This window comes from Chiloscyllium plagiosum, chromosome 42 (genome assembly GCF_004010195.1).
Source record: "Chiloscyllium plagiosum isolate BGI_BamShark_2017 chromosome 42, ASM401019v2, whole genome shotgun sequence".
NCBI classification, from domain to species: domain Eukaryota; kingdom Metazoa; phylum Chordata; class Chondrichthyes; order Orectolobiformes; family Hemiscylliidae; genus Chiloscyllium; species Chiloscyllium plagiosum.
Window position 1 is genome coordinate 12,873,052 of NC_057751.1, and position 12,594 is coordinate 12,885,645.

The window sequence follows — 12,594 nt, forward strand, 5'->3', positions numbered from 1 at the left end:
CAATAGGGAATTCAGGGAGAAACATTCATACCCTGAGAGAGGTTAGAATGTGCAATTCGTTACACTGTGGAGTAGTAGAGGGAATGACACAAATTGATTTAACAGGAATCTGGTGAAATTTGTGAGGAGAAAGGAAAAGAAGATGCTGCTGCTGATGTGAAATGGAGTGGAGTGATAAGACTTTGGTGTGGAGCTATGGGCCAGTTGGTGAGAATGATCTGGTTCTGTGTTGTACTTCCTGTGTAGTTCTCTGTATGGGCTGTGAGATTTACTGCATTATTGACCACCTGTTGACTCAATGCTTTCCTTGATTTTGATGCTGTGTGATGTTAAAGGGGAAGTATTTATGAATGTCAGAGCAGGTTAGATGCCAGCGCCTCCTCGCAGCCTTGAAATTGTGCGTTATAAATCACTTTCCTCGAATTAAATAGATGAAGACCGAAAGAATACTTCTCCTATCCTTTTTTTCTGAGCTTCTCAAGCAGGGGTTTTCAATGTTGTTTGAAAATTCCATTTACTCAAGGCCTCCAGTATCACATGTAGCTTCAAGATAAAGGCTGAGGACTGAAAATTGGACACAAAGAAAGAGAGAATGCCTTAAAAAAATCAATAGATCTCTCACCATCTAGGGACAAAGGAATATAGAGTTAACATTTCAAGCCAGTGAGGAAACACCTATACTGTTGGTGCAAATGGTAACATTCTTACTTTCTATGTTAGAAAGGTTGATTCCTGAACAGAGAAGGTGAAGAGGATTTTAATAGAGGCATTCAAAACCATAAACAAAACCATGAACCATTGACAAAATAAATAAGGAGAAATTGTTGCTGTAGAGCAGGTAACTGGAGGACTCCGCATCATATTCAACCACATAGACAAAGTTACTGAGGTAATTCTTAGGGATTGAGAAGTGCTACTTTTTGGATGAGATGTTGGAACCAGCCCATCTGTCTTCATCTAAATTAGGGCTGCATGTCCTGGATAATTTCAGTTTAAAGTCAAGGCAAGTATCTAATTTGGCAACAAAAGAAGTTTAGGGGGCATAGCTACAAATTGAGGGGTGATAGATTTAAGACAGATGTCAGAGGCAGGTTCTTTAGTCAGAGAATGGTAAGGGCGTGGAATGCGCTGCCAGCCAACGTAGTTAGCTCAGCCACATTAGTGAGATTTAAACAATCCTTGGATAAGCACATGGATGATGATGGGATAGTGTAGGGGTATGGGCTTAGATTAGTTCACAGGTAGGTGCAACATCGAGGGCTGAAGGGCCTGTTCTGCACTGTATTGTTCTATGTTCTATGTTCTACTCTTGATCCCCAGAATTGCTGTTGTTGTTCTAAGACTTTCTGTGTTCTGCTTGCCAGTCCTCATGTACCTACTATCATGAGGCCAGAGACGTAATCGAGCCTCAGGTTCTTTGGTTTTCTACTTTGTACCAAGCTCCACCTGACTTCACCTGAGAATTATATCGAGTGAGTATGACATGGGTCAGCCCAGAGTGTTGGATGTGAGGGGCTTGTCAGTGTGCTGAAAACTGGGGAAGTTCCCTTGTCCTTTCAGCATCTTTTGTACTGCTAGTAGTGAAAGGCCCAGTGTGGTGCAACCCTGCAAGTTCTCAAGAGCAACACCTCCAGTATTTGCATGCCTCTGCTGCCAAATTCCTCCACTGAAGCCAGTTTGAATTAATTTTAGTTTTTTTTCTCCAGTAACCATTGCCGTGATGTTTGATGTGTTTGCAGCTGCTGGGACTACTCATCTTGTGTATCGGTATTTACGCAGAAGTGGAAAGACAGCGGAACAAGACAATGGATGGCTTCTTTATTGCCCCAGCCATCATCCTGTTACTGCTGGGTCTGGGCATGTTCACCGTCTCCTTTGCTGGCATGATTGGAGCTCTGCGAGACAACCGACTGCTGCTGAAAGTGGTGAGCTGTTTGTTCGTAACCTAAATGCTTTTTGAGGACATGAGTTGGAAAGGTACAGAGAAGAAGGTACCAACATTTGCTGGCTTTCTCCAGGAAGCTTGCCAGAAAGCCTGGAACTTTTACATTTCCTTCCAGTGGCTCTCAGGTGGTTCCTGCAGGCGAGAGTGGAATATGAGGATTGAGCCAATGATATGACCAGGAGTGTGGAGAAGCTAGAGAGGTAAGGAGTGAGGGATCGACAAGGGAGCTAGAGTATTGGGAAGAAAGGTGTTTGGAAGCTCTCTATCGCAGTGGTAGGCAAATTCATTATTCCAATAAAGGGATGACATTTTTTTTTAATTTGAGCTCTTTGCACTGGAAATGTGAGTCGGTTTTCCTGATAGGCATTCTGCATGTAAATGCTCGTGAAAAAGACAGCTTGGCAGAAATACATTCACCGTCCCAATCACATTATCAACAAGTGACAAATAGAGGCCTCAGAAACATCACTGTAGAATAGGTGGCATGTGGGCTCATTATGCTGTTGCTCACTCTGGTGAGTATTTGCTGCTTTGGCCTCTGGATGGTGTGTTCGCTAAGGCCATATCATTGCTTCGATGGGAGGAGTCCAGTGGGCCATGGTGCATGCAAGTTGTCCAACCATGGTAAGGAGCTTGGCCAAGGGATGCAGTGTGACTGGGAAAGGTACAAGGGGAAGAAGGCACCAAGATTTCCCTGTACTCTCCAGGAAATAAAAAGTAATATCCTCAGTGGACTTACAGACAAACCCCCAGAGAAACTCAGAGCTGTTTAGCATGCATTTTAGAACATAAAACAGTACAGCTCAGTACAGGCCCTTCAGCCCTCAGTGCTGGGCCGACTTTTCAGCCTACTCTAAGATCAAACTAACCTGCATACCCTTCATTGTACTAACTTCCATGTGCCTATCCAAAGGTCACTTAAATGTCCCTAATGTATCTGGCAGTGCAGTCCTCGCACCCACGACTCTCTGTGTAAAGAATCTGCCTCTGATATCTCCCCAAAACCTTCCTCCAGTTACTTTAAAATTAAGCCCCCTTGTGATAGCCATTTCTGTCCTGGGGAAAAGTCTCTGGCTATCCACTCCATCTATCCCTTTCATCATCTTGTACACCTTTGTCAAATCATCTCTCATCCTTGTTCGCTCCAATGAGAAAAGCTCTAGATCCCCCAACCTTTCTTCATAAGACAAGTATCCTGGTAAATCTCCTCTGCACCCTCTCTAAAGCTTCCATATCCTTCCTATAATGCGGTGACCAGAACTGAACACAATACTCTAAGAGTGGTCTAACCAGGGCTCTATAGAGCTGCAACATAACCTTATGCTCTTAAACTCAATCCCCCAGCTAACGAAACACAACAAACCACACGCCTTCTTAACAATCCTATTAACTTGGGTGGCAACTTTGAGTGATCTATTAAAATGGATCCCAAGATCCCTCTGTTCCTCCACACTGCCAAGAATTCTGCCTTTAACCCTGTATTCTGCATTCAAAATTGACCTTCCAAAATGAATGACTTCCAGGTTGAACTCCATTTGCCACTTCTCAGCCCAGTTCTGCATCCTGTCAATGTCCCGTTGCAACCTACAACAGCCCTCCACACTATCCACAAATCCACCAGCTTTGTATCACCAGCAAGCTTACTAACCCGCCCATCCACTTCCTCATCCAAGTCATTTACAAAAATCACAAAGTGCAGAGGTCCCAGAACCAATCCTTGCAAAACATCACTGGTCACCAAGCTCCAGGCTGAATATTTTCCATCTACTACCACTCTCTGTCTTCTACAGGCCAGCCATTTCTGTATCCAGACAACCATGCCTCTTTACTTTCACAATGAGCCTACCATGGAGAACCTTATCAAATACTTTGCTAAAATATATTTCCACCACATCCATTGCTGTACCTTCATCAATGTTTTTTGTCACATCCTCAAAGAATTCAATAAGATTTGTGAGGCATGACCTGCCCCTCACAAAGCTATGCTGACTTTCTCTAATCAAACTATGGTTTTCCAAGTAATCATAAATCCTGCTTCTCACAATTCTCTTCAATACTTGCCAACACAGATGTAAGACTGACTGGTCTATAATTCCCATGATTATTCCTATTCCCTTTCCTGAACAAGTGAATAGCATTTACCACCCTCCGATCATCTGGCACTAGATCAGTGGACAGTGGAGACACAAAGATCATCGTCAAAGGTGCAACAATCTCTTCCATCACTTCCTGTCGTAAGTTAAGGTATATCGTGTCTGGACCAGGAGATTTATCTATCCCTATGTCTTTAAAAATTTTCAGCACATCTTCCTTCTTGTTCGAGCATATCAGTCTGTTTCATGCTGTCCTCAGAAACATCAAGGCCCCTCTAGGTTTTCCATTCCTTGGATGCTGGTGTTTATTGAGTATAGTCGTGATGGAGATGGTAAAAAGCTTGTTGGGTCACGAGAGCCAGGTTCCTCATTGGGTCTCAGTGCCACTGACCTGTGCTGCCTCCTCCGTCCAGACCTCCTGCTGCCCTCTCGAGGAAAGAACACCTAATATCTTTCCCTAATGGCCTGGAGGAGAGTCTGCAGTGAAGTATTGCTGAACCATGAGGCCATGCCACAGGTAAACCATGAGCAGGTCTGAGACATTGTTGGCAGCAGCCTCTTTCTTCCAGGTTCTGGAGAATGGTGCTGACAGAGTCTCCTGGCTCACAGGCAATCAATTGCAGGATCCTTTATAGATGGGGCCCTGACCTTGGACTCTATGAATCAGTGGCTGAGCCGACACCAAGCGAAGAGATTTACCTGTGCCTGTGTGCTTACTAAGCTGAGCTGCTTATGTTTGCTACAAGAAACCCAACTTGCCCCTAAGCGAGAATGTTCTTGTCCAGCCTCCTAACTTAGTCTGTCAAAAGGAAGATTCCAGCCCAGGATTGAGGAAGGAGTTACAAGGGAGTGATTGGGGGGAGGGAGCAAGTAGTGAAAGGGAGTTTCGAAGATAGTGGTTAGGAGCTGAGAGAAAGAGATGAGAAGCAGTTCAAGATCTTCACCCTGACTAGCGGAGGAATCGGCCTTCTTGATGTTGCACAATCAAAATTCCAGGTTGAAGAGTTGAAGTATTTTACTGCAAGGTGGGTTTCAAACTCCTGGAGAGGACTAAAATAGATATGGAAGGAGTCTGTAAACATCCACTGGTATTGTGAAAGGTTCAGTACAGTAATATCACAAGTCACTTTCAAAGTGATCAATCAATCAATAATCTTCATTGTTCAGACCTTTGACTGTAGGACTTGGAATGTTACATTGAGATTGTACATAATTTGGTGAGGCCTCTTCTGGACTCCTGTCCAGTTCTGGTCACCTTGTTATAGGATGGATATTATTAAACTGGAGAGAGGGTTCAAAAGAGAGGTACCAGGATGTTGCTGGGAATGGAGGGTTTGAGTTATATGGATAGGCTGGGATTTCTTTCACTGGAGCATAGGAGGCTGAGGTGTGACCTTACACAATCATGACAGGTACAGATAAGGTGAATGGCAGGTGTCAGTTTCTCATGGTGGGGGACTTCAAGACTAGACGGCATATTTTAAGGTGAGTGGAGAAAGATCTTAAAAAAGACATGAGGGACAATTGTTTTTATAGAGGAAGTGATGGTTGCAAGTACAGTTACAACACTTAAAAGACATTTGGATAAATGCATGAATGAGAAATATTTGAAGGGATATGCGCCAAGCGCAGGCACGTGGGATTAGTTTAGTTTATGGTTATGATTGACATGGACTGGTTGGACTAAAGGGTCTATTTCCGTGCTGTATGACACTATCACTCTAAAAGGAAATGAAAACTCACTTCACAGGCATTTATGGGCAGTACTTTAAAAGGGGTCACGTTTGGCCAGTCGCTGGAGGTAAAAAAGGTTTCAAATGCAGTAGTTGAGAAGGTTAATGCATAAGAGATGACTGAGTTTGGTTGTCCTATTGTGGGTTAACTGTCTCCAGCACACTGGAAGGATCTCATTGGTAGCAGTACAAACAGCACGTCAGGTATTGTGTGGGCTCCTTTTAATTTGAAAGTACCTTGTCAATCACATACTGCTTGCCATCGAGGATATTTTCTGTTTTCTTTTGAATAGCTTCTTGCAGGATTTTTTTTATCTTTGTACCTCGGCAATTCAAAGGCATGTTTATGTGTTTGCAATGCACTCGGCAGATGAGTCTGCCAAGGTTAATTACAGCTCTTGTCTCTTCATTGTACGCTCACAGGATGGAACAAGGCCTACATCCCACCTCCAGTGTGCCCTTTACACTCCAACAATAGCCTGGCAGATAGTATTTTCTGTATTTCCATTTACATGTTGGCACGAGGCCAGCTTCTCTGCCCTTGAGGGTGGTTGGAGAGGATGGGTGAATGTTGAAGCAGACTATTCATTTTATTGAAATAAGTACAGGTGAAGACCCCTTATGCTTTTGTGCATTAAAAAACCTTTCAGAAACAGTTATTCTAATTTCCTGCCAGTCTGTGTTTAATTATTTTTGATGCATTGAACAATCTAAATTATTTGTGATGTTCCACAAGAGCTGATCTTCCTAACTGTGATAGCCCTGTCATGGAAATGGAATGGGTCTCAGTGTGGCCAGTCCTTGCTACAAATTGCCCTTTCTTAGCTGCTTCAGGTGATAGAATTAGAATTGTTCCAATGTGGAAACAGGCCCCTCGGTCAAGCAAGACCACAACTGACCCAGACCCACCTCCTCAACTACCCGACCTCCGCCGGACTAATGCACCCAACCTACACACCCCTGAACATTATGGGTAATTGAGCCTGGCCAATTCACTCAAACTGCACTTCTTTGGATTGAGGAGGAAACTGGAGCACCCAGAGGAAACCCACGCACACACGGGGAGAACATACAAATTCCACACAAACAGTTGCCTGAGGCTGGGATCAAACCCGGGTCCCTGGTGCTGTGAGGCAGCAGTACTAACCACTGAGCCACCATGCTGCCCCCTTTCATTGCTGATCAGAAAACTTCAATGTCAAGAGAATATTCAGGAATGAGATTATAATGCTTCTGCTGACCTCAAACAAGTGTTGGGAGCAGGAGTCTCACCTGATTCAACTCAGGGCCAACTGAGACTGCTTGTTGTGCCCATATTGCCAACCTGGCTGAGATCAAATTCAATAAGAGAGGGAATTCCAAAGCTGCCTCAATCAAGTGATATATCAAGGCTATAGAGTTCTTTTTATTCATTGGATGTGGGCATCAATAGCCAGGCCAACATATATTGCCCATCCCTAATTGCCGAGATAGCATTTAAGAGTCAAACATTGCTACGGTTATGAAGTCACAGGTAGGCCTGACCAGGTAAGGATGAAAGTTTCCTTCCCTAAAATGTCATCAGCGAACCAGATGGGGTTTTCCAACTTTTGACGAAAGTTTCATGGCCATCATTAGTCTCTTAAATCCAGTTTTTTTTTATTAACTTCAAAGTCCACCATCTGCCATGGTTCCCAGACCATTGCCAGGGCCTCCAGGTTAATACCACTGGGCCATTGCCTCCCCTGAATGTTTCAGTGGAAAATGAGGAGTTGTTCCTTGAGCTTGTGTGCTTCATTCGGAATGTGGCAGCAAAGTCAAGGTCTCAACATTGAACTCAACAACTTCAGAAACGGACCGCATTTTGTCTGTTCTCCATTTTTCTTACATTCCCTCCTTCCCTGCTTCCCCCACAGATGTGCTGTGCTTATATTTTGTTTCTATTACACTTATTAAAATGGACCCATTTTCTCCCTTTCATAGCTTAATTTATACCCTCTATACATCCTTCCTGCCTTTCTCCAGTACTAACAACCCCTTTGTCTTCTGGACCTCTATACCATACACTCTACTAAGTAGAAAGAATAACTTATTTTCCAAGACCTTTCAGTTCTGAAGAAGAGGCACACAACACTCAAAACGTTGACTTTGTTTCTCTCTCCACAGATGCTGCAAGATATGCTGAGTTTCTCCAGCATTCTCTCGTGTGTTTCAGATTTCCAGTAATCACAGTATTTTGTCTTTCATCGAAAGAAGCTGCCTCATGAAAATTCAAACAGCCTGAAAAAAATGCCTGGAGGCTTTGTGAACTAATAGAAATAAACCATTCAGACTGGCCTTTTCTATACTGCTGTTCCAGAAGAGCACTATAATCGTCTTCTCTCCAAAACAAAACTACAAATGGCATTTATGTAGGACCACAAATGCAATAAAACAGCCTGAGGCATTCCACAGAATCACTAACAAACAAAATTTTCCTCTCAGCCTTGTGTAGAGTTATGAATTAAGGTAGAAATTTGGGTCAAAGAGATTGATTTTAAGATATATCCTAAGGGAGCAATTAAAGAGCTGGACCTGTGAAACAAGGGATTCAGAGCTGAGGGCCTGAGTTGTTGAAGGTATGGCCACCAATGCTGAAGTGATTCATATCAGATCTGAAAGTGTCCAGAGTTAGAGGAGTGCAGAGAACAGGGAGGGTTGGAGGTCTGGTGAAGTTTACAAAGGTAAGGAAGGAGGCAAGTTCAGGAAAGCTTTTGAAAACACAGATGAGAATTTTAAAACTAGCTCTGTAGCTACCTGTTCCATGGTAAAGAATTTCAAAGCTGGTGTGCTGCTGTGGTATCCAGACTATTCCTCCCAATGTCTGACGGATCATACCAAATGCACATCCCTTCAACAGTTTACATCAAGTAAGGTGTTGACCAACCAGCCTGCAACTGTAAAACTCACAACACAGTGTGCAACATTAGATGTGATTGCAAGATTGAACAACATTTGTCCAATACTCCAAATAATCCAAAGTACACAAAGATTCATGCTGACAGTCACCATGCTGACATACATTATGGTATAATTACATGTGCTGGAAGCTACACATATGATACACAGTAGGCAGGAAGAACACGTATACACAGACCACCTGTTTCAACTCAACATGATACCTGAGAGCCATTCTCTGATTAACTTTTCCGGGCAATATCTTCACCAGAGTCAACCCGCCTGTTTTAAAATCTAAACAAAATCTTGACAGTTAATTGTCAGTGACCATTAACTGGTGCATTTCTCCATTTCAACACCTCTAACAATCGAAGTCAACCAATCATACACATGTTGTTTTCCCTTAACTTTGTTATTTCTTCCAAATTGTCCTGATGAGTGCAAGATAATAAACTTTGACAAAATGTGTCTTTTCTCAGTAGTACTGAAATCTTTAAAATTCCTAAGGTTGAGTTCCTTTATGCTCCTTGATCAGAACAAATGGCAATGAAGAGACACATCCCAAAAGGATAACACTGCACGAACCAGCAAGAAGAGGGTTCGTTTTACCCTTGTGTACAGAATAAATCACATTTTATCCTTCTCACCTTGTTCTGGTGACCTCTCAAATAGTGAAAGAAATATGTTGCTGAAGTCCTGATGTCACCTTACACTTAACAGAGGGCAATGGCACAGCACATTTAAACCTGTTTGTTGTTGTTCTTTTATCCCAAATCTTTCCTGTGAACAAAATATGATAAGTAAAGATCACATGGCACCTTTCTGAAGGCAAATATTTCCTGGTGTCTTGACTAATCGTTCCTTCTCAGTGAATCTCATTGTAAACAACCTAACCATGATCAAATTCTCACTAGTTGGGCCCTTGCTGTGAATACAATTGCTGCTGTATTTTCTGCATGATGGCAGTGATTACAATTCAAAGTATTTTTGTCAAGGATTTTGTGATGTCCCAAGATTGTGAAGGTTATAACAGAAAAGCAAGTCTCTCTTCTGTTGTTTGTAATGATCCTTCCTGGGATAGTTACTGATGACAACACCATGCTGTATTTATCTAGAGAAGTGGATTTGCTTTATTGCATTGATCTCAAGATGTCAGACTGAGCTTCGATACTTTGTAAGGTCCGATTGTCCAGAGATATTGTTGCTCAAAACACCTGTATGCTTTCCTAATAATGTGTGTAGACCCAGCCAGCGGCAGAACCATCCCGAACACTGATGACTCTTGGTCTGTGTTCACCTTCCATGGATCTTATCTTCTCTTTTTTTCTCTTCCTTAACATTATCGGAGACACTTTTCACCTTTGAGCGCTCGCTCTGTTCCTTTTCTGAGTAGTGAGACGACATGATATCCCTACTACAAATTAAAACAGAAATAGCTGGAAAATCTCTGCAGGTCTGGCAGCATCTGTAGAGAGAAATTAGAGTTAACGTTTCAAGTCAAGTGATCCTTCTTCAGAATAGGATATTCCTCTTGTCTGCAACACATGTTCTTCCACCTTGGATCCCAGTACAGTAATGTGGGGAAGAGACTCAAGTCAGGTTCTCCCCTCTGGCCAAAGGACTTTGAGGACAACAGCAATGTTTCACAGTCGCACCAACCCAGATTTACTTAAGCACAGTGCTCCGAGTTGTACTGGGAAGTGTGGTTAATTCCTTCCAGCTGATTCCGATAAGAAGGACAAAATGTCATTGGCCATAAAAACGATTTGGAACACTGTATTTGAAAGATGCAATATAGACGCAAGTTTTCTCTTTCTAACTTAGCACAGTCTGGGAGTCAAACTTGGACCATTTTTGGTCTCAGAAGCTTGGCTACTATCTGAGAAGGTATGATAAAGCCAGAAATAAATTCATTGAATAATTCCAGAAATAGAAGAGTGTGAGCATTTAGTGGGCTGCATTTGCGAGTCCACAATTCTCAGTCAGAATAGGGAAGGTTGGATAATTCTCTTGTCTATCAAGCCAGGACGATCTTACTTACTGACAGTACTGAGACACTGTGACCTTTCTGCTAATTCGCACATGATTTTGAATGTGTCCTGTAAAACGAGAGCAGAATAATCATGAGCAGTTGGGTCTCAACTACTTCACTGCTAGTTCCAATTGAGCATTGATAACATGGGTTATTGTCACTCTGTCTTGGAACAATAGCAACATCAAAGTTAAGGTCATTTATTATCCAGGTAGGAAGGGAAAGGAAAAGAGCAAAAACTTGAGATAAAACCACAGCATTAGTACAGCCATTGTGATCACAGCTAAAATAATTTCAATTAAAGTGGTTGTCATGGGAATAAATGGGGTATTTAGTCCAAGTGTCACTTGTTGTGTCGGATTATCAGCAGGCTCCTTTGTATGGCTTTTAATGAATTTAAGTGCGAATGAAATGCTTCTGCATGTTAAATGCTCCTGTTCAGTCTAAACGTCTTAGCTTGTATTAAAATTCATTGCCACTTGATGTGATTTGCCTAACTTCTTGTGATAAAATTTAGTTAATTTGAGATGGTAGTTTGGAAGCAACACTGAAAAGCTGCATTCACCACTTGCCTGGATAAGTGCAACTTCAACAACTTGAAGTAGGACAAGGAAGCCCTCTTGATTGGCAGCACATCTAGAAACATTTACTGCCTCCACCGCTGGCGCTCCGTAGCAGCAGTGTGTACCTTCGACAAGATTCACTGCAGAAATGCACCATGGTGCCTTGGACAACACATTCCAAGTTCATGACCACTGTGTTAATAAGGACAAGGGCAACAAATACATCAACACCTGCAAGTTTCACTTCAAGTCACTCACCACCCTGACTTGGAAATATATCGTTGTTGATTTAGTGTCACTGGGTGAAAATCCTGGAACCCCCTCCCAAATGGCATTGTGGGTCTACTTATAACAAATGGATGACTGCAGTTCAAGAAGGCACCTTGTCAAGGGCAGTTAGAGGTGAGCAATAAATGCTGGCCCAGCCATCAATGCCCACATCCTATAAATGAATAATAAAATAAAAAGTTGACCACTTAAGGGATATTTTTGGCCCTTAACTGGTAATGAACAATAGGCTCAGTATCTGAGGCACCAGTTGCTCAATGTCCAAGAGAGAAATGAAGGGATGATAGCGGACTGAGTTCTGGCCTTTTGCCTCTGAACCAATGGTTCAAATGCTAACATTCTGGCGATTATTTTGACCTGTGTAACAGTCAGTTGGCAATCCATTTCACATTGGTCTTGGTGGCTAATTCCATTCATGTTGAGCTCGTCTCTCAGGGCTTTGCAGAAGATCTGATTGTGCAATGTAGAAGAAGCTGATAAGAATTTTCCTAACGGACTGGCTGTCATTCAACAGACATCAACGTGAAATGAAAATATCTGGTCATTACCAGATTTCTGTCTGTGGGAGCTTGCTGCACTGAGATTGTCTATCATTCTTCATACTTTCCAAAAGAGATGATGCTTCAAGATTTCTTTGATAGATTTGCAAGATTGTGAGGGCACTCTGTACATGCAAAATATTCTGTGTTTCTTCACGACTAAGCAGTCGAAAGCTATCGTGTTTTTGACAAAGTGAATAAAGTTTCAATGTAACTCTTGGTATTTGCCACTGAGCATACGAATTGCAACAAACTAGAGAGAATGGTGCAACATTGAAAGGGTCACTAGTGATTATGGCCCATCAAATTTCAGGGACAGGTTTGTATTTTTATTAAAATATCTATGTCAGTACTGTGAGCTGTCTCCAGCCCTTTAGGATGTAGATATTCAGGATGTGACAGCCAAACTCACCATGTCAGTTCCTTGGAGTTAATAACTGATTATTTCTGACCACCTGACAAAGTTAGTGAAATCATCTGGCTAA

The 12,594-nt window shown here is 42.4% G+C and overlaps 1 protein-coding gene across 5 annotated transcripts in view; it reads left to right on the forward strand.

Annotated features, from left to right (window-relative positions):
- zgc:110329 (uncharacterized protein LOC550500 homolog) overlaps positions 1 to 12,594 on the forward strand; it is a 171,675-nt gene that overhangs the window by 24,834 nt on the left and 134,247 nt on the right. For 4 of the 5 annotated variants that reach the window (XM_043681488.1, XM_043681489.1, XM_043681487.1 and 1 more), the window contains one exon: positions 1,740 to 1,925. In XM_043681488.1, the coding sequence (XP_043537423.1) occupies positions 1,740 to 1,925 (186 nt within the window). Of the gene's footprint in view, positions 1 to 1,706; positions 1,926 to 12,594 lie in introns of all 5 variants that reach the window. The other variant, XM_043681490.1, reaches the window with a different exon arrangement.